We start from the raw sequence: 18,591 nt of genomic DNA, 5'->3' as shown, positions 1-18,591 counted from the left end.
CTGGCCCTTAGTAAATTTACAGTTTTATGTTACAGAAAGAACTACTCCTACTCCTTTTGGAAGCCTCTCATAAGATGGTCTTTAGACACAGGGAAAATGTTCCGGTAGCTGATTGTTTAATATGGCAGGAAAACGCCTGGTGTCCAGAAACTTTGAAGTAACTAAAATCAAAACACGTGAGCTCTGCTTCCAGCGCGCCCTTCCTCCCCCAGCTCGCCCAGCTGTTTCAATCTGGTCCACGCTTCCACTCCTCACCCCCTCCCACTCCTGCCGTAAGAAGCAGTAAGAATTGGATAATTTTGCTATCTTTTTCGTAAAAGAAATAAGACGCATTCCATGAACCAGGAGTCTTTCTTCCTTAGACTAGAAAGCTGATAACCAATGGGCAAGCCTAATAAGAAAACCAGGACTAGCTTGAACCTCATCTATACACGTTAACTTGTGCGGGGTCCAAGAGGTCTGATTTCCTCCAGGCCTGGGGTACTTTCACCTCCCGTTCCTGTCTTTGCCCCTGGATCTGAATGTTAAGGATACTCAAATCAATTCGGACTTTAAAGGCACAAGAATCCTTGAAGCAAGCAGTAGCTGGGACAGCCTCATATTCAGGAACAAGGGTCAAGAGGGAACCACGACCATGTCTGTTCACTATGTACAAGGATGTGGGTTAGCCTGGGAGCCTGGCCTCCATTGCTGCTCTGCTGCTGCCCAGACTTTAGGGAGGTGACCAGTATCTGGTGCCCTCGGCACTGCCTGGAGGCACACCGGAAGCTTCAGGATGGCTCTCCCAGCTCCCAGCCCAGGTGTGCGGTGCCTCGCCCTGGGGGTGGGGTTGGGGGCACCCGCTCCGGCTGCGCTCCCTGGCCCGTGCAGACTCCACACACCTGGCCACCCCACGGACGTCATTAAAGCTGCGCCTGTGGTACCGGGAGGGCTGATGAGTGGGAGCCTGGGCCATGGAACCTCCGGAGAAGCTCTGCAGGAAAATGCGGGGTGAGCACGCACGGGGGGCCTTGGCCTTGCTGAGGAGGGTTGGCTGAGCCCAGGAAGTCTGCTGGTCACTCTGCCAGCCTGAAGAGCATGTTTAGATCTATGGGTGGTCATGGGGGAAGGGAGGTCACCTCATCACACCCTTCTATTTAGGGATCATCGCAGATGGGCTGGGGATAAAGCTTGTCCTCCATCTGCAGGGCTGTGCTCATCTAGGTTCTGACACTCTCCGCCTTTTCCACTATAGTACATTAGTGGAATAGGTCCTAGTTTGTTGAGTGCCTTCTCCGTACAGTGTTTATTACTGTGCTACATGTGAATTACTGTGGTGAAGCTTATTTCTCCCAGCGACCCCCTCGACACCATTACTGCCTTCACCCTCTGGTGGTACCTCCTCTCCACCTCTCTGAAGGGGTTCTATGGTGTATTTAGAATCATCTGGAAGGGACTCCTGGGCCAGGACTTATCCCAGCTTTATATTGTAGAAAGTTTGCTTTGTTAGACGCAATATCAAAGGGTCCCGTTAGCATTTACATTTTCTGGTTTCGTTGGAAATGACAGCAACTCCCTGAGGTGCATTTTCTTTTGGTATGAATACATGAAGTAAAGAAGGGAAGTGTTTGGATTCCAGGAGGTGGCTGAGGGCAGTCTGGGCCCCTGGGACCCCATCCCTGTGTGACCTTGGGTTGATTGGTCAGCAAGCCGCCCCCCATTTCTTCGCCTGGGAGGAAGTACCTGGGGAAGGAGGGGTGTCAAAGGAGTACTGCATTTCTGTTAGGATCCACAGCAAGCCCATCCGGAAAGGCTGCCTCAGCGCTGGGAGGGTGAGCTTCACAGCTGCTTGGAGGGGTTTTACCTTCCAGATGGGCGCTCTTCCTCACCTGCAGAAGAGTTGGACTAGGTGGAAGGAGAGGAGGGAAGAACCAGAACACGTGGATTGAGGGCTAGGGGGGGAGAGGGAGTATGGAAGGTAAAGTTCTCCTCATTACTGTGATCCCCTCTGATGGCCTCCGGGGTGCCTGTGCTGTGGAGACCCAGGGCCCTACTTCATCTCCTCTGCACACTACAGTGCCTTGCCTTTCTTCTGAAACAAGGGTTAGTCTGAGGAAAGCCAGAATGGCAATCTGCCAGCTTCTCTCTTCCTAGTCACCCCTCCCCAACAGTTGTCTATTGGAAATATCAAACAGGCTTGTCCCCTGAGCTTACACCTCTGATGTCTGGGGAAATTTGAGAAGATGTGTACCCGACTTTGCACTGTTCTCATATTAAGACCCCGAAGAGGTGTAATCGTTGTTTATATTTGGATTATTTAATCCAGTGACTCCCAGCTTGTGGTTCATGGCCCCTTTGGAGGCATCAAATGACTCTTTCATAAGGACGGCCTAAGACCACAAGCGAACACAGATATTTACATTATGACTATTAACACTGGCAAAATTACAGTAATGAAGTAGCAACAAAAATAATTTTAGGGTTGGGGGTCACCACAACATGAGGAACTGTATTAAATGGTTGCAAGCATTGGGAAGATGAAGAACCACTTATCTAATCCGTCTTCCTGACGGCCAAGTTAAGAAGGTAAGCCTGGCACTCAGGCCTCATTTGGTAGACAGAACATTTCAGTTCTAAAAACAGATCGGCAACAGGGAGAAAGGGGTCCTGCCACCTAGTGCTGGGGCCAGTGTCTGCTGCTCTCCACAGGCCAGGAAGCTGGTGACAAGCCCAGAACTACTGAGCCAGAGACAGAGAGACCACTGCAGGATTCTGCCCTGTCTATCCAAGGTGACCAAGACAAGCAGTCCTCACTCCCCAGGGTTGTCTTGGAAAAGAGGCCACTGTCAAAGACCTCTGGGGAGTTAATGGATGCTGACACCTGCAGAGTGCAAAAAGCCCCTGCACCAGGTACATGCAGTCCCCAACCCCAGGAAGAAGGTTCTTCTCTCTCGGAGGAAAAGTCAGAGACAGTGAAGCCATCCATTGCTGCAGTCCCTGGTAAGCCCAGAAAGCTGAACCCCGTGGGTTTGGCATTAACGTCTTTCATGATGCCTCTCAGTATGTGCTATTCACAAACCTATGCTTTCTGAGTCAGGCCAAGCTTCTAGTCCCCTCAATGCACGAGAGGCGGACCTGAGGAAAGAATCTTTAGAAGTGGCCTGTCAATTTCGGAAAAAGACTCGAACCCTGTACCGCTCAGGTTAGTCCCCAAAGGTGGAGGAAACTGTATAATCTGTACAAACACTATGGTCTGAGGGGATGTTGGAGTGTGGTTAGTCACTTTGCCCTGTATGTTTCTCTCTATCCATGCCGATGTTAACACTTCTGACCTCTGAAAGGAAGACCAGTCAGGCTGTCCTGTTTTAGACCAGGATAGAAGATTCAGAAATGTATACATCACACTATGTATTCGAGGAGGCCGGGTTCTTGAGTTGGCTCCAATGGCCTTATCTGCTGTGGGTGCACAAAGAGTATCCCCTTTCTTCTTTCCTGCTATGGTGGCTGGCCTCCTCCATTGTCTTCTTTTTGCAGATCAGCTAGAAGAACTGGAGCGGATATTCCAGGAAGACCACTATCCTGACAGTGACAAACGCCATGAGATTGCCCAGATGGTCGGGGTGACACCTCAACGAATCATGGTAAAGGGGGCGGGCTAATTGGTCAGAAGAGTAATCTGGAAGCTGCTGGTTAGAACTCTCTAGGAGAGGCCATGTGCTTAGCCTCAGCTGAGATAACAGGCTGAAGACAGTCTCAGATGCAAGGGTGTCCCAACTGTTGCATGGGCCACAGCTTTAACCAATTAAAAGAGAAAGGAGGACACTACCGAGATCTTTTTATACTTCTGAACTAAGAGGTAGCTGGAACCCAGAAAAGCACTCTCCACAGTCAGGCCCAAACCTTTGTCTCCACCAGCAGTTCAGGTGCCCTTTCTCTATCCCTAGGTGTGGTTTCAGAACCGCAGGGCAAAGTGGCGGAAAGTGGAGAAACTGAATGAGAAGGAAAATAAGAATGATCCTGTAGCCCCCAGGACTGACAGCAGCCAGTGCAGGTGAGAACAGCCTCTGGTTGGTGGGTGTCCACGCCAAGCAGAAATGGAGTCTTCACAGTTGTCCTGGGGTCTTGAAGGAGAATGTTGGGCATGGGGAGAGAGTAAAAGTTGGGGACATTGACAGATTCTTTAGGGATCTGGGCTGAGCTGGAAACAAGGAATTGTTGATGACTTGTGAATGGCCCTATCTTTTCACCAAGTCTATATTTAATAGCCACAAGACATAGTTTTCCTTCTTTCTGCCTCCAGATCTGTTCCTGAGCTCCTGGATCCTATGCCTACAGACTTAGAACCTGGCCCTGTTCCTCCAGAGCACATTCTGGATGCCTTTCCTGGTGAGCTCCCACTTTCGGAAAGGTTTTAGGGAGTGGGAGTGGGGATGAAAGCTAAGAAGACAGTTGAAACAGAAAGTCTTCACTCCATAGAGGTGACAGTGACCACAGCTCTCCAGGGTTTTGTACCAGTGAGCCCTGGGTATTGATTGTACTATCTGCCATTCAGCAGTGACAACTACCTCCCCATACCCAACTTCTTATGCTGAGTGCCTCTGTTTGCAATATTTTCCTAGAGACCCCCATGCTGCTGACTTCTGACAAGACTCTGACCCCCTCTCAGCACAATGAAGGTGCTGAGAGGGTGGCAGCGACTCCACCACTCCTCAGTCCCCCACCTATTCAAAGAACCAACTTTCCTCTGGATCCCCTTAAAACACCTCAAGTGCTGCCTCCACTGAGGGACATTCCTGCCAGTGATGATATATACAAGGACAAGACCTGTGGGTCCTGGGGTACTAGGTATGGGACCTGAGTTCATTTATAACCTTGGAAAGAAGAAAAGAACGGTGATGTGGAGAGGAAAGAGCTGATTGGATCGGGAAGTGGCTTATGTGATGGGGGAATGAAACCATGTGTGTGTTTGAGTTGGAGCGATCTATCATTTCATAGCAATAGAAGAGAAGCAAGGGGATCAGGGAGCAGGAGGTGGGAGGAGGAAGAGGCAGAGGCACTGTGCAAAGTTTGATGTTGCAACAGACAGGGAGAATGGAATTACGTGGGAATGAATGGTCTCTTCACTGTGTGGTGGGAATGAGGTCAGTGTTACATCTCATTAAATACCTCTCTGTCCTCCATAGTATCACCTCACCGCCCACCTACTCAAATTTGGAAGACCTGGGGCCTCGGGATTACCAAGGGAGCAGCCAGTTGGGTTCATTCCAGCTCTCCCAAGCTCCACAACTGCCCCCTTTCCCATCCCTTCAGCCCCAGTTTCCATATCTGCCTCCCTTCCCTTTCCCCATCCCAAGCTCGCTGCCATTTCTACCACCAGAAGACTCTCTTTTTTCATTTCCTTTTGGCCTCAGTGGGGACTCCTGGCAGGATTATTGTCCAGGACCCCCACCAGGTCAGATCTTACCTCAACCACCTGCTGGAAACATGGGTGAGTTTGGGCTGGAAAGAAAAATAGCCTTTTTTTTTTCCTTTGAAAGTGAGAAAGGACAGAATAGCTCCTCATCTGGAAGGCAGAATGAGGCAGGTCTGGGTGGTGAGCAAACCTCTTGCTTGCCCCTGATCATAGCTATCCTGAAACTTCTGTTGGCCTGGCATTGGAGACCTAGTTTCATATTGCTGAGGGATTTGGTGACCACTAGAAACACTGAACAAAAGGACCTGGTACAAAATTGGTAGCATCTAATTATGCCAAACTATGTGGACTTCTGAAACCCCAAAGCCCTCCATCTCATGCCTGAGTTCTAAAGGGAGAAATGAAAGAGATTTCCAGGTGGTTCCTGGTCTCCTTGGTACCTATATAAGCCAGTACTTGGTCTTGACCTGTGGTCGATGAAGTCAGAGTTGCTAAGCCACACAGTACCTGGAATCCAGGAGCCTGTGATCCTGCAGGGAGAGGCTAGTGTTAATGTAATGTTTGACTCGGGCTTCTACTAGGAACCTGAGCCATGGTCCAGAGGAAGTATTAAGAGATTCTTCCACTGTTCATTCAGTGGCGTTTGATGTTCTTAGTTCTGTCCAATGATTCCCATGTCCTTTGACTCCACAGGTACAGGACCCTGGAGCGGCCATTGTTTGCCAGAACCTCCCTTCCCTCATCCACACTACCCCCAGCCTCCAGGACACCCCCTAGGGGTAGAGAGCTACTTTCCTGACCTGTTTCCGAGTCCATGTGCTCCAACTATGAACAACCAGCCTTCATTAGGTCTCAATGTTCTTCATGAAGGCACTAGACCAGAGACAGAATCCTCACTAAGCAAAATGCCAGATGAGCAGACTTCCTCTTCCCTTGAGCAGCCCACACCAGAGGAAGTCAGAGACAAAAATAAGAATAGCCATTCCCCTGGAGCTAAAGAGTAAAAAGAAGCTCTTATTGGAGGCCTGGGAGTTGAGGGAGGAGAACCACACTGAAAGATTTGAGAGGCTATGGACTGGCCTGCTGTGGAGGTCCACAGTCTTTCCAGCCTGGGCATAGAGAAGAAAGAGAATTGGCTTCACATTTTCCCCTTTACCCCTTAGGAATTGAAAAGAAAGAAGGATCATGTTACTCTAAATGTTACATGTGGAATTACTTCCATCCTAGACAGTGTATGCAATAAAATAGTAACTATTGGGTGTTTGGTTTTGTGACTGATGAGTTGTTACTGCTTCTGTGGCTTACTTACTGTGCTTATCAGCTGTAACCCTCCTAAGAAGTCCCACTGGGCATCCCTATGTGCAGAATGGCATTTTCTGGGCCCAGCTCTCCATTAAGGGAGGTTTGGGGAACTTTATGCTTTTCCTTCAGCGCCGCCACTAAAATAGTGTGTTCCTAAACTCAGACCTGAAAGTGAGTTTGGACCCCTCTCTCAAGTTTGGGCTTTGCACGGATAGTGTCACAAGAGAAATGTGAGTGCCATGGAAGCTACTGGATGTCAACTATAGTATTTATTTTTCCCAAAAAAAAGTTTTTTGGTGAAGGGTGGGGCTAATAAGGAAGAATGAGGTGTGATGGGGACATAAAACAGTATGGCACATAGGCTGGTTAGGATGACATCATAGTACCTCTATTCTCTAATAGACCTCTCACTGGGTTGGGATGAAAGATCCTTCTGTCTTTGTCACCATAGCTGTGAAAGGAACCCAAAGATATATGACTACGTACCTGGAAAGAATATCTATGCTAAAATGACCACAGTGTCTTTCTTAACCATGCACTGAAAATTCTCAGCCTTTATTTACGGCTACTATTTGGGGTTGGGGACTAATCCAGGTAGCTATGGTGATCATTTAAGGAATGGGAAAAAGGAAAATAGTGTCTAGACAATGGGTCAAGAGGTCAGGAACGACTGGGTAACGCATGAAGTCCTGCTCCTGTGTTCATGCCCACCCTCCAGCCCACTGCAGACTAGCTTCTTATCTGAATAAAGCATAAATAGCTTCCTTGTCTTTTGACGTGGTTAGCCAACTTGGAGAAATAACAAATTCTACAACAAAAGAAGAAATAGTAGACCCTCCTGGTTCTGTCTATAAGTTCCTGCTTCATTATACAGATAAGATGGTGGGCGCACAGTCAGTTTGAGAAGGTAAAGGGTGGTAGAGATGCCAGAGAGATGGATCCAAATGGGTGAAAGGGGAAATAGAAACTGTAGGAAATTATAAAACATGGGCTGAATGATAAATTTCATTCTGTGACTATGCTCTTTTATTCTCAAATGTTATCCAAGAGGAAAAGTAAAGCCCAGACATGTAGACAGTGAGATAGAGACCCGAAGGTGCAAGGTAAGGAATAACAGGTGAGGAGGAGGACCAGGAGAAAACACTGGGGAGGAGCATGGAGACTCCATGTGAAAGGAAGTCAAAACTGAAACTACGCAGAGAAAGCTGGGGGTTCACGGCATGAAAGGCGGGGCAGTGAATGGAGAAAGTTCAAAAGAGTTCTAAAGACCAGTATTCTCACACAGAAGGATGCTCTGAGGATTTGAAAATGAGTTCGGGAAGCTGAGTGCAAATTTGCCATTCAGTGGGTGCAAACTCCACCAGAGCAATGCACATGATGGAGAGAAATGAAGGAACGGGGAGGAGCTGACGTGTGTGTGGGAGGAAAGTTTGTACAGAGAGTAAAATGAATGTGAGGGAAGGATAGGAGTGAACGCTGGTTGAGTGAGTAGATATAAAAGGGCATATAAGAAAGGAAAAGGAGAGGAGGAACTCAGAACAGGTGAGAGGGCATCAGGATAATGAAGTCAAGAGGAGGCACCAAGGAACAGTGGGGGAAAGGTAATAGAAGAGGGGGCGTCCTGGGCTGTAAGGAACAAAATGACATCTGTGTGAAGATGGGCGGTCAAGTCTACAGTGTGGGAGGCAGGTGACGAATCCCACCTAAGGAAGAAGCGGGTGGATCTAAAGAGGACAGGACAGCTCCGGCTGTAGTCGCTGGAAGAGTGTACCCCTGAAATAGTGTATTTTTAATGCAAAAGTGTAGGTTCCTTGAATGATATTCAGAGATGGCAGAGACATTTGAAGAGTCAATACTATTGCAGTTAAGTAAGGGGAAGGGAAGACATAGAAAAGAGGTGGCTGTTAAGGAGCCAGTACTGTGTGCTAGCATATGACCAGGCATTTGTCTACATCAGTGACAGATCTATAGTAGTCTAGGGGTATGGAAGCTTCAGTGATTATGTTAAGATCATTTGTATTTGTGAGTCTTCAGGACTGAGTTGCTATTGGATTAAAATAAAGCTTTTAGGAAGGTATCTGACACTCAAGAAGCACGTGAAAATTTTTAGTCTTCTTTTTTTTTTTCCTTCCAAGTGTTTTTAGCCATGGTTTGATCTCCTTGTAAGTTGAAATTATACTAAGCATCCAACTTTGGTAACCTACAACACTTTCTAAATTAGGATTTGCTATGATTATTGGATGAATAGTTTTTCCAAAAAAAAAAACTCACTCTCATAATGGATTGTTTACATATCTATTAAAATAGCTCTTGATTCGGTGGCTATAAAAGCCAACAAGAGGTACTGCTTAGAAGTGGAAAATAAATATCTTTGTTATGAAACATCCCTCTCCATTGATCTTTGAGGCAGCCCTTCAAATTTATGGAATGAACATCCATAGATTCAATTATCAGCAATTCAAATATATTTGGAAAAAAATGATGTGTGTACTAAACATGTGTAGATAATTTTCCTTGTCATTTAGTATAAGAACTTTTTACATAAAATTTGGATTGTTTGGGGGATTATAAATCTAGAGATGAGGCAACAAATATGGGAGAATATGTATAGGTTGTGTGCAAACACTCTGCCATTCCAGCTGAGGGACCTGGACACCTTCTTCAGGTTTTTTTGTACCAAGGGAATTCTAGAATTAATCCTTACATCAATACTGATGGGAAAATGTACAAGTGTCTACAAATTAAGTTTAAAAAAAACCAGTGTAGTGTTATTATTACCATCTCCTTGCCACTTGATAGTCATAGTATCAGTAGCAATGTCTTTAACTTAGGGACTCAAATGTACTCCCTGCAATATTGATGTCTTTTATTGTGTGCACAAGTGAGTCTTTCAAAGGAGACAGTTCACAAATCCTCTTGCTTTATAGTCTGTCACAAAAGGCCCATGAAATGAGCAACCTTGAAACAGATAAGTGAGAGAAGAAGGAAGACTTTTTTTTTTCATCAGACATCACCATATTCAGTTGTTTTCAAAACTCACCCTTGGTAGACATAATTTAGTTAGTACTCTGGATATTTCCCATAGTTTAGAACTGGTTTAGGATCCTACCACTCAATGATTGGGAGAATATATATATATTCTCCCAATTGATATATATATCTCAAATGTGAGCACAAGTGTGTGTGTGTGCATATATATGCAAATTTTAAACACTGAAATGTGAGCTTCTAGATGTATCCTTACATGCAAATCTTAGAAAAACTATTAGACAATCTAAATATACATATGTCTACTAAAAATAAACTTAGGTATTGAGAATGAAAAATGAAAGATGGCCTAAAGAAAGAAATTGATGAGCATGTTTTAGGGGTTTATAACCTAGAAACTGAAGAAACTTCCTTGGCTGTCAAGCCCGAGCTACTTACACACCAGAAGCACTCCTCTCCACCATCAGTGGTTCTACAATATTCTAACAGTCTGGGTCTTTGTAGGCTCTATTCCACAAAGGTTTTGAACAGATTTCCTCTCAAGTTCTTGACTCTGGGAGGAAACAAAATCTAGTTTCACTGGATAGAGTAGAGTTTTGTTTTCCATGTTTTGCAAGTGAGTCACCAGGAAAAAAACTAACTCTGTGAGCACCAGGGAGTGTGTGCCATCCCTGAAAACTTTGCTTTCTGCAGGCATGCTGGAACCACTTTTCTCAGCCCTCGAATGGCTTGGACTCCAGGTCCCTTGTCTCTTATCTGGTGAATATGAACTTCTAACATTCCTCTGAGGAACGATGGTGAGATCAGGTCTGGACCTTACCTCTGCTAACGGGGCCGGGGGTGCTTATTGACGACTCCGTCTAACAGGATTTCTGCTAATGGTCTTTCTAGTGAAAAACATTAGCATGGTGTTTCGTTTGGTCCTACAGCACATTTATACAATCTCCAGGATATTGTAATAAAAGATGCTTTAAGTCCAATTCACTCCTAATTTGTACTTGGAGAAATAACATCTTAAATCTAAGTACATGGAGATTTATATAACCTGTACAGCTTTGTTTGGTTAGCTTTAACTCTTTTAGGATCTTGTTAAGATGTTTTGAAAGTCTCACAGAGTATCATCTAGCTTAGAGATTTTATTCTTTTTGAAAATTGGGTCAGTATTTTTAGGATATTTGTATTTCAACCATTGCAAAATTAACAAGCAGGATAATAGGGTATGTAAGCTATTTTGGCATTCCCTTGGAAAGTAATCTATTAATGGCAATAGAGAGTTAAGCAACCCATGAATCCAAAGCTGTACTGTCATCCAAAGCTATCCTTTGACATCTCCTACAATAACATTCTTTAGAAGATCCTACTTTTAGTGACCCAATAAAATCAACTCATTTTCTGTAGTGCAACCAGATAAGTTATTTCTCCTGTCAACTTAACTACATAACAACTGCTGTATACTTAGGGGACCCCTAGTGTCTTTTGTGCCTCATAAGAACAGTGTCATGGTTTGAATGGCTCCCGTTCATATATTTAAATGTTTGGTTCCCAGTTGGTGGAATGATTTGGGGAGGATTAGGAGGTGTGGTTTTGTTGGCAGATGTGTGTCGTGGTTACTCCAAATTAGCTCTCTCTGCCTCATGCCTGTAGCACGATGTAAGCTCTTAGCTACTGCTCCAGCAACATGGCTACCAGCCTCCTGCCAAGCTCCCCACTATGGTGGTCTCAGAGTCACCCTCTGAAACAGCCCCAAAGAAATGCTTTTTTTTTTTTTTTTTTGGTTTTTCGAGACAGGGTTTCTCTGTATAGCCTTGGCTGTCCTGGAACTCACTCTGTAGACCAGACTGGCCTCAAACTCAGAAATCCGCCTGCCTCTGCCTCCCAAGTGCTGGGATTAAAGGCGTGTGCCACCACTGCCTGGCATAAAACTATTTTCATTGCTACTTCACAACTTCATTTTTTGCTACTATTATGAATCATAACGTAAATATTTTTGTGAGATGGAGGTTTGCTAAGAGGATCATGACCCACAGGTTGAGAACAGCTGGCTTAAACCCGTTAATTGCTAGATCGCTCTCCTTTCCTACAGCGAACAGGCTGAAATAAGAATCAAGGCTTTTAGCTGTCATTGGTTGCCATGGTGACCACTTCGGGAGCTACACTTATCTCAACGCTGTTCTTTCCTAGCTTCTGTAGTTAGACCCCTGAGCACCCTCCTTTAGATGACCCTTGCCTCTTGTTTTTCTTTGATGGGAGCCAAGTTTCTGCATGCTGGAAAGTTCACTGCCCCCTCCTCAGTACTTTGCTATTATCCAGAGCAGCACCTTTCCTATAAACATTAGAGACATTTAAATAAAGTAAAAATAAAAACCAGTGCTGTTTAATTTCCTTACAGCTTTTTTTCCACTAGATGGCAATGCACCACCATTTTCCTTGTGGTCCTACACCTTCTGGTTGTTTAATTCAGATGGCCCTGGGGAAAATTGTCCAGTACTTTCCCTTAAATGCCCCAGGACCCTAGTCTATCAAAGACTTAATTATCAAAGGCATTTGGGTTTCAGTTTGGCTTTTTCAGGTAAATAGCAAATTCAGCTTAGCAACAAATGATTTTTTTTTAAAGGATAAACAAGCTGTATTTTAGAGTGTCGGGTATTTTTAGCTACTCAGCCCAGCATCCCCATAGCTCAGCTAAGGATATGTGAGCCCTCAAAAAGCATCATAATTCAGAGACTCCAGAGTCTGCCTCTGTGTCTACTCAACTTCTTGCATGCCAGGATTTTGAATGCTATGTTCATTGCTAGCCTCTCTGCTCCTCCCTGATTCCTCTTCTTACAGATTTTTAGTCTTAGATCCCTTCACACAGGCTCCTGTTTTCGTGTGTGTGTGTGTGTGTGTGTGTGTGCGTGCATAATTTTTTTCTTCTAGACGTTTTAAAGCTATTTGATTCCTATCTTTTCTTGTCAGCTGAATATTTCATGTTGTTTATGTAACTTAATAGACTCCGTGGCACCGACTAGACTCCAAATGTCTACTTAACTATGATCTGTACTAATGGAATATGGGATGGAAATAGGTTACAAAAGTCAATTTAGCTGGAGTCTTAAATGGCTATGGTTACTTAGGAATAAATTTGATTCATCTGAAGGGAAGCTTTGCTCTGCTTATCCAGAAGTGGTGCTTGCTTGAGCCAGGGGGACACTGAAGGAGATTTAGTTCTTACATTTGAGGCTTAGTGTGTGCTTCTGTCATAAATACTTTTCCATTTGGATTCCATAACAACGCTGTGAGAAATAAGGGCAGGCATTTGTTCCAGCAGTTAAGAGGGATTTATAGGCACCAAATGTACTTGACGGATACAAAGATGAATAAAATGTCTTCCTAGCTTTCTGGGAACTGTTCATCTCAGCGGACAGTCTGAAGACACAGAGGACCTGGTATAACACAGCGGGCAATGCTGAGCAGAGCTGTGTGGGGCTATCCATGAGAAGAGAGCAAGCAGGAGCACTAAGAAGGAGCAGTTCCGCCTGTCTGCTGGGGCAGCCTTGAGAAAGCTTTGAGTATGCTTAGAGAGCAGCTACGACAGGAAGAGCAGGCTCTAGATAAGCAAAGAAGAAAAGGCAGTTGTCTCAGCAGAAGCAGGTGCAAGAGGACTGACATTGGATGACGACCAGGGAGCTCAGGGTGGTGCTGTGTGTTGGACCAGCTGCTTGAAGGATATGAGGGAAGCTGAAGCTGGTGAGGGGAATAGGGAGGGGCTTTACATCTTAAGTGCAGGCATTTAGACTGTTCTCTGCACAAACATAGGTACTGGCTGTTTTAACATATGGGCATGCCTGTCTCTGACCTGTGCTTTTAAAAAAAATGGACAGCAAGACTGGCAGGTTTATAGAGGGAAGTTATAGGGATTTAGTACAGAGGGACTGAACTAGCCTCAGAGGTAACCAGTCCAGATGAGGAAGAGACTGAGGAGGCAGTAGACCTGGGGAATGCTAAGGTTCAAATCATTACAACACGGTAGGACATTAACTAAAGGGAATGAGGAGAAAGGGAAAAGATAAATAGCTTTATAAGTCATAACTGCTATGAAAAAATGGAGGTACAGTAAATTTGCATGAACGAAGATAGTTTGTGTTTGCTACGGCTGTGTTTATAAGTGAAGAAAAAACATGGAATCTGGGTCAGAGAGATAAGAACCGAAGACAGCTTGGGCTTGTGTGTGGTGGGGAGAAAGTATAGTTGAAGTCAGGAGACCACACAATTTTGTTCATCATGTCAAGGAGTGAGAAGAAAAGTCATCCTGAGATGGACTCACTGTTTTTGCTCTGGAAACATCTCGGAGAAGGAGAACAGGACAGTGGACTGGCATTGAGATTGTCTAGTAATAGGTAGTTTTAAGGCAAAAGTTGAAAGAGCTGGAAGTGATGTGGGGTTGAAAATGATTCAGAAGGGGCTGGAAAGATGGCTCAGTGGTTGGGGGCACCTGCTGCTCTTACACAGGACCTGGGTTCAATGCCAAGCACACACAGGGCAGCTCACAACTGTAACTCCAGTTCCAGGGGACCGGACACCCTCACACAGACATACATGCAGGCAAAACATTAATTTGCAAAAAATAAATCAATTATATACAGAAACAGAAAATGATCTAGAGCTCAGGGAGGGCTGTAGGTCAAAGAAAAGTCAGACTAGTAAACATACAAATAAGGGCATAAGTATCCTGATTTATAGAAGAAAAATCATGAGATTGATTTCCAGAAATCACCGTAGCCAAACCTGCATTAATATCTTATGATTCTAGTTTACTCTCCAAATGCAGAGAGCAGGGTCGTGCTGCATTAACGCCAATCACTTTAAATTTAGAGTTGCTTAGATAAAAGGCCATCAGTCATAGCGTGCCTTGATTTGTGTGTTTATGTGTTTTATAAGACTGTGAAAAGCTGAAATGACTCATATGCTTTACTTAGAAATTGGGTCTCAAATGAAATATTAATGGTAATGATAAACAGTGTATTTAGTATTCATTGTGTAAATAGCGCTCTGATGAGTAGTTTCATTTGAAAGCAACCTTGTAAGCAGTATGTATGTGATAGGTGAAAATGTGAAGCTTGAACGGAGGGAAGTACTTGCCCCATGTTGTAAGAATAGGTTTCAGACAGGCTTCCCACCTCATGAGGTACATCAGTAAGCAAGGGCTATTGAGAGTTTAAGAGGGAGGAGAAAAACGGAATCTAAACCATAATAGAAGTGGAATCAAGTCCTTCAGCAAAGCCCAGATCTGTGTCTCTCAAAAATGTAAATATTCAGTACTGCTCTGTCTTAAATAAAAAACAAACGAGATTATCTGGATAGAGAAGAGGGGATTATAAAGGGAACAGGAAGGCTGCACTCTCCCAAACCAGGAAGCGAGTGAGAACTTAAAAAACACAGGCAGAGAGGAAAGTGAGCATATGTGTAAGGGTTGGGGGTTTGGGAGAAACAGAAGGACTTAGAGGGGTCCTTGTGGAATGCATGTGCGACATCCATTTGGGTCCATTTGTGGCAAGAGTTATTAATCATAGTTTGGAGGTGGGGGAGGACATTTCAAATAATCAATCTAGAATACACTTCCAGAAGAATAATGGATGATAAGGCCGGGAGTCGACAGAGCAGTGACATCATTCTAGTGTCCAGGAATTAATTACTACAAAAGTATGTTTGTTTTGGTGGTGGAGACATGTGCCAAGAATAATAACAGATTAAAAAATAAGACTTTCTGGAATTGAAGAAATGGCTCGGTTGGTAAATTGCTTGCTGCAAAAGCATGAGTACCTGAGTTTGATCCCCAGCACCCAAATAAAAATCTGGGCACCCTGGTGCATACCTGTAGTGCCCGCAGTGGTAGGACAGACACAAAAGAATCTCCAGGGCTCCCTGGCCAGCCACGCTAGCCTAATTAGCAAGTTCTATGCTCAGTGAGAGATCCTGTCTCTAGAAATAAAGTGGAAAGCAAGTGAGAAAGCGCTCACAGGTGCATACACGAGCACCTACCTACCTGCTCAACTGACAAACGTTTAAAACATTTTCAGTTTGCTTTCTCAAAGAGCCAACCTTGTTTCCCTTTCATTAGTTAATTCTAACATTACTTTATTCCAGAGAGGAAATCCAGTCTTCTGCATCAAATCCACCTTGTCCAAAATTTCTTTATGTTCCTCCTCTAAATTTGAACACACACGCACACGCACACGCACACATACATACACAAGCTCTTGGTAGTATCTGAAGGCCCGCTGTGTAAGGATAATAAATTACTTGGAGACCACACCTTGACCCTTGTTTCCAATGTTGCCCAACCCAGTTCAGCTCGATCACCTGCACCTGCTTATTAACAACCATACATGTGAGCACCAGCTCTTCCTGCTCCCTCAGAAACATGCTGGCTGTCATGCTGTCTGTTCAACCGTTCTACCTCACAGTAAATCGCCTTCAACCTTTTATGAAAACAGCAAACTCCAAAGGCAACTTGCTGGAATCTCAGTGAAGAACATGAAGCTATTTGCACCTGTAGCTCATAATTAATTGGCTGTGTGACACTCAGCAAGTCATTTCCCATCTCCAGCTCTGTTAAGTCTGTCTAAGGACAGGACTGAGGATGTTAAGACACAAAGGTCTTCGGGTTTTTTCAACATCAATAGTGAAAAATCTGACTCCCATCACAACCAGATCTTAAGAAAACACCCCAGAACTGGCTGGATGGGTGCTATCTTATTTTCCTTTTATCCCAGGACTCCTTTGGTGGCCTACAGTTTCTCTGTGGCTCTGATCTACCATAGCTGATGATGGTCTGTTGATCTTGGCTACCTTCCCTGAACAGTCTGAACTTTCTCGTTGGTGTTCAGGAGCCCCTTGGTCTGCAAGCAGATTTAGAATTTCCATATTAGTGCACACACAGACTGGCTCCTACTCCACAGTTTCCGTTTGCATTGTTCAGGAAGAGTTGCCTCTCTGAAAGACTCAGGTAAAGTGCCAGGAAAATATTTATCTGCTCATTGGTGCTTCATTTGTGGCCAGACTTAGCCCTTCCCTATTGCAGGTTCTGCCCTCAGGCGCCATGACTCATTCACCAAGCAGCAGAGATCAGCAGTCACCTCCACCCTTACTAGCTGGAGAAAAAAAAAAAACCAAACAGCTTAGAGCTCCTTTCTTCCCCAAATTCTCTGTCCACAGCCCACCCAGAATCAACACTCCCTGATCACTGGTTGCCATTTCTTTTTTGTAACATTCTGTGGCAATTAGACTGAGCACCCTTACAAGGAAGGAACAAGGGACATTTCCTCTTGTAACTGTCATCTTAAAAATAGGCAGGTTGGAGCCGGGCAGTGGTGGTGCACGCCTTTAATCCCAGCACTTGGGAGGCAGGGGCAGGTGGATTTCTGAGTTTGAGGCCAGCCTGGTCTACAGAGTGAGTTCCAGGACAGCCCAGGCTATACAGAGAAACCCTGTCTCGAAAAACAAACAAAAAAAAGAAAAAAGAAAGAAAGAAAGAAAGAAAGAAAGAAAGAAAGAAAGAAAAAAAGAAAGAAAGAACAAATAGGCAGGTTGAAAAGATGGGTCAAAGGCTATAGAGTAGAGAATGTTCTACATCAAAGCAAGAAGTTGATTTGACTCCTGCCTGAGCTGGGCCCATCTCTCCAGATCAGTTGCTTGTAACCTTTGGCCTCTCCACACACCTAGTTTCCGAGTGAGAAGATTACACTAAGCTGCTGGCTCCTGTCCCTACAGTCATGCAGCTCCTGAGTCATGTTTACAGCTAATGTGGCTTTAGGGGCATTGGTCTGTGGTAGTGATAAAAGCAAGTCATCACCCCTTAACATATTTACACAGAGGTCTCAAAGCCAAGCCCGAACATGCAGAGTGCTCAGCTGTGCTGTCGGGAGGTGGATTATCAAGTAGTAGCTGTCTGTAAAGGACTACTAGACCAAAACACTATGTTTTACAATTGGATCCAGAAAGCAACTCATAATAAAGGAAAGAGCACTAAATACTTAATCACATAATTAAATACACAATATGGGAAATACCATTGAAAAAGCACACAGACTATGTGGGTACCTCAAGAGAGTCCAAACCAAAATCAAGTTTACTTCTAGGAGATAAAACATGTGTCATAGGGAGTAAGTCAGTACATATAATCTATTTAGACCCTTGAATAATATTTATTCCAAAGGTTAATTTTAAAAAGGGACCATGGGGTGAAGGTAAGTAGTGGAATGTTGACCTCTCAATTAATACTCTAAATTTGAGTCCCAGACGTAAAAGGCGAAAAAATCCCCACACGCTGATGTTATCAAAACTCATTCTAACTAAGGCAACTAAATAATATGCTATAAAAATCCTAAACTTATAATAGACCTTAACTGAAGGTGAGTGGTGAACATAAACTTTGAACAAGCAACTCACAAGAACTTGTAAAAATGACCCAGTTCGGTGTGAACAGCTACATAAAGGAACCAATTCGGTATACGTTTACTTGACTGCAAGCTCCATGCCCATCTCTGTTCAGATCTATAAGGAGGCCCATTGATGATAGCATCCCCCGTGTATGACTTAGAAAAGCAACAAAAAGCTGAATGCCCTCAGTGTTTCAATGCGGGTGTTTCTCACCTTCTCATAAGCAGCTGTTGGATCTCACAGCTAATGACATCAGCCTGGCAAATTCGTGAGAATCCAGAGAAGGAGACAACCACTAAGTCTACATATATACCATTTCCCCAAACTCAAAGTCTGTAGAAAATTTAGTAACTGAACTGAAGAGAGATTACCCATGTCTAGTTTTTTCTCCCTTTTTAAAACCAAATATTTACATTTCTCTCTTTTAAATTAAGGACCATCTGATATGTAGAAGACAAATGTCTTTTGGTTTTCCAGAGTAGACAAGA

General features: G+C 44.3%; 1 protein-coding gene across 1 annotated transcript; it reads left to right on the top strand.

The window, feature by feature from the left end:
* Positions 1-925: 925 nt before the first annotated feature.
* Nobox (NOBOX oogenesis homeobox) lies at positions 926-6,670 on the top strand. Its single transcript, XM_028776441.1, has 9 exons — positions 926-990; positions 2,689-2,979; positions 3,077-3,181; positions 3,514-3,620; positions 3,924-4,030; positions 4,280-4,365; positions 4,599-4,824; positions 5,163-5,467; positions 6,086-6,670. The coding sequence occupies exons 1-9, from the start codon at positions 954-956 to the stop codon at positions 6,394-6,396; spliced, it is 1,575 nt and encodes a 524-aa protein (XP_028632274.1). The 5' UTR covers positions 926-953; the 3' UTR covers positions 6,397-6,670.
* Positions 6,671-18,591: the final 11,921 nt, after the last annotated feature.

This window comes from Grammomys surdaster, unplaced genomic scaffold, assembly GCF_004785775.1.
Source record: "Grammomys surdaster isolate TR1022 unplaced genomic scaffold, NIH_TR_1.0 269, whole genome shotgun sequence".
NCBI lineage: Eukaryota > Metazoa > Chordata > Mammalia > Rodentia > Muridae > Grammomys > Grammomys surdaster.
This window is presented reverse-complemented; position numbering and strand designations above follow the sequence as displayed.

What these genes read in the sequence shown, in the direction of transcription:
- Nobox (XM_028776441.1), top strand. Translation starts at nt 954, where the DNA reads ATGGAACCTCCGGAGAAGCTCTGCAGGAAAATGCGGG. An exon ending in CATTCTGGATGCCTTTCCTG is followed by an intron (nt 4,366 to 4,598) that starts GTGAGCTCCCAC and finishes ATATTTTCCTAG; the next exon opens with AGACCCCCATGCTGCTGACT. An exon ending in ACCACCTGCTGGAAACATGG is followed by an intron (nt 5,468 to 6,085) that starts GTGAGTTTGGGC and finishes TTGACTCCACAG; the next exon opens with GTACAGGACCCTGGAGCGGC.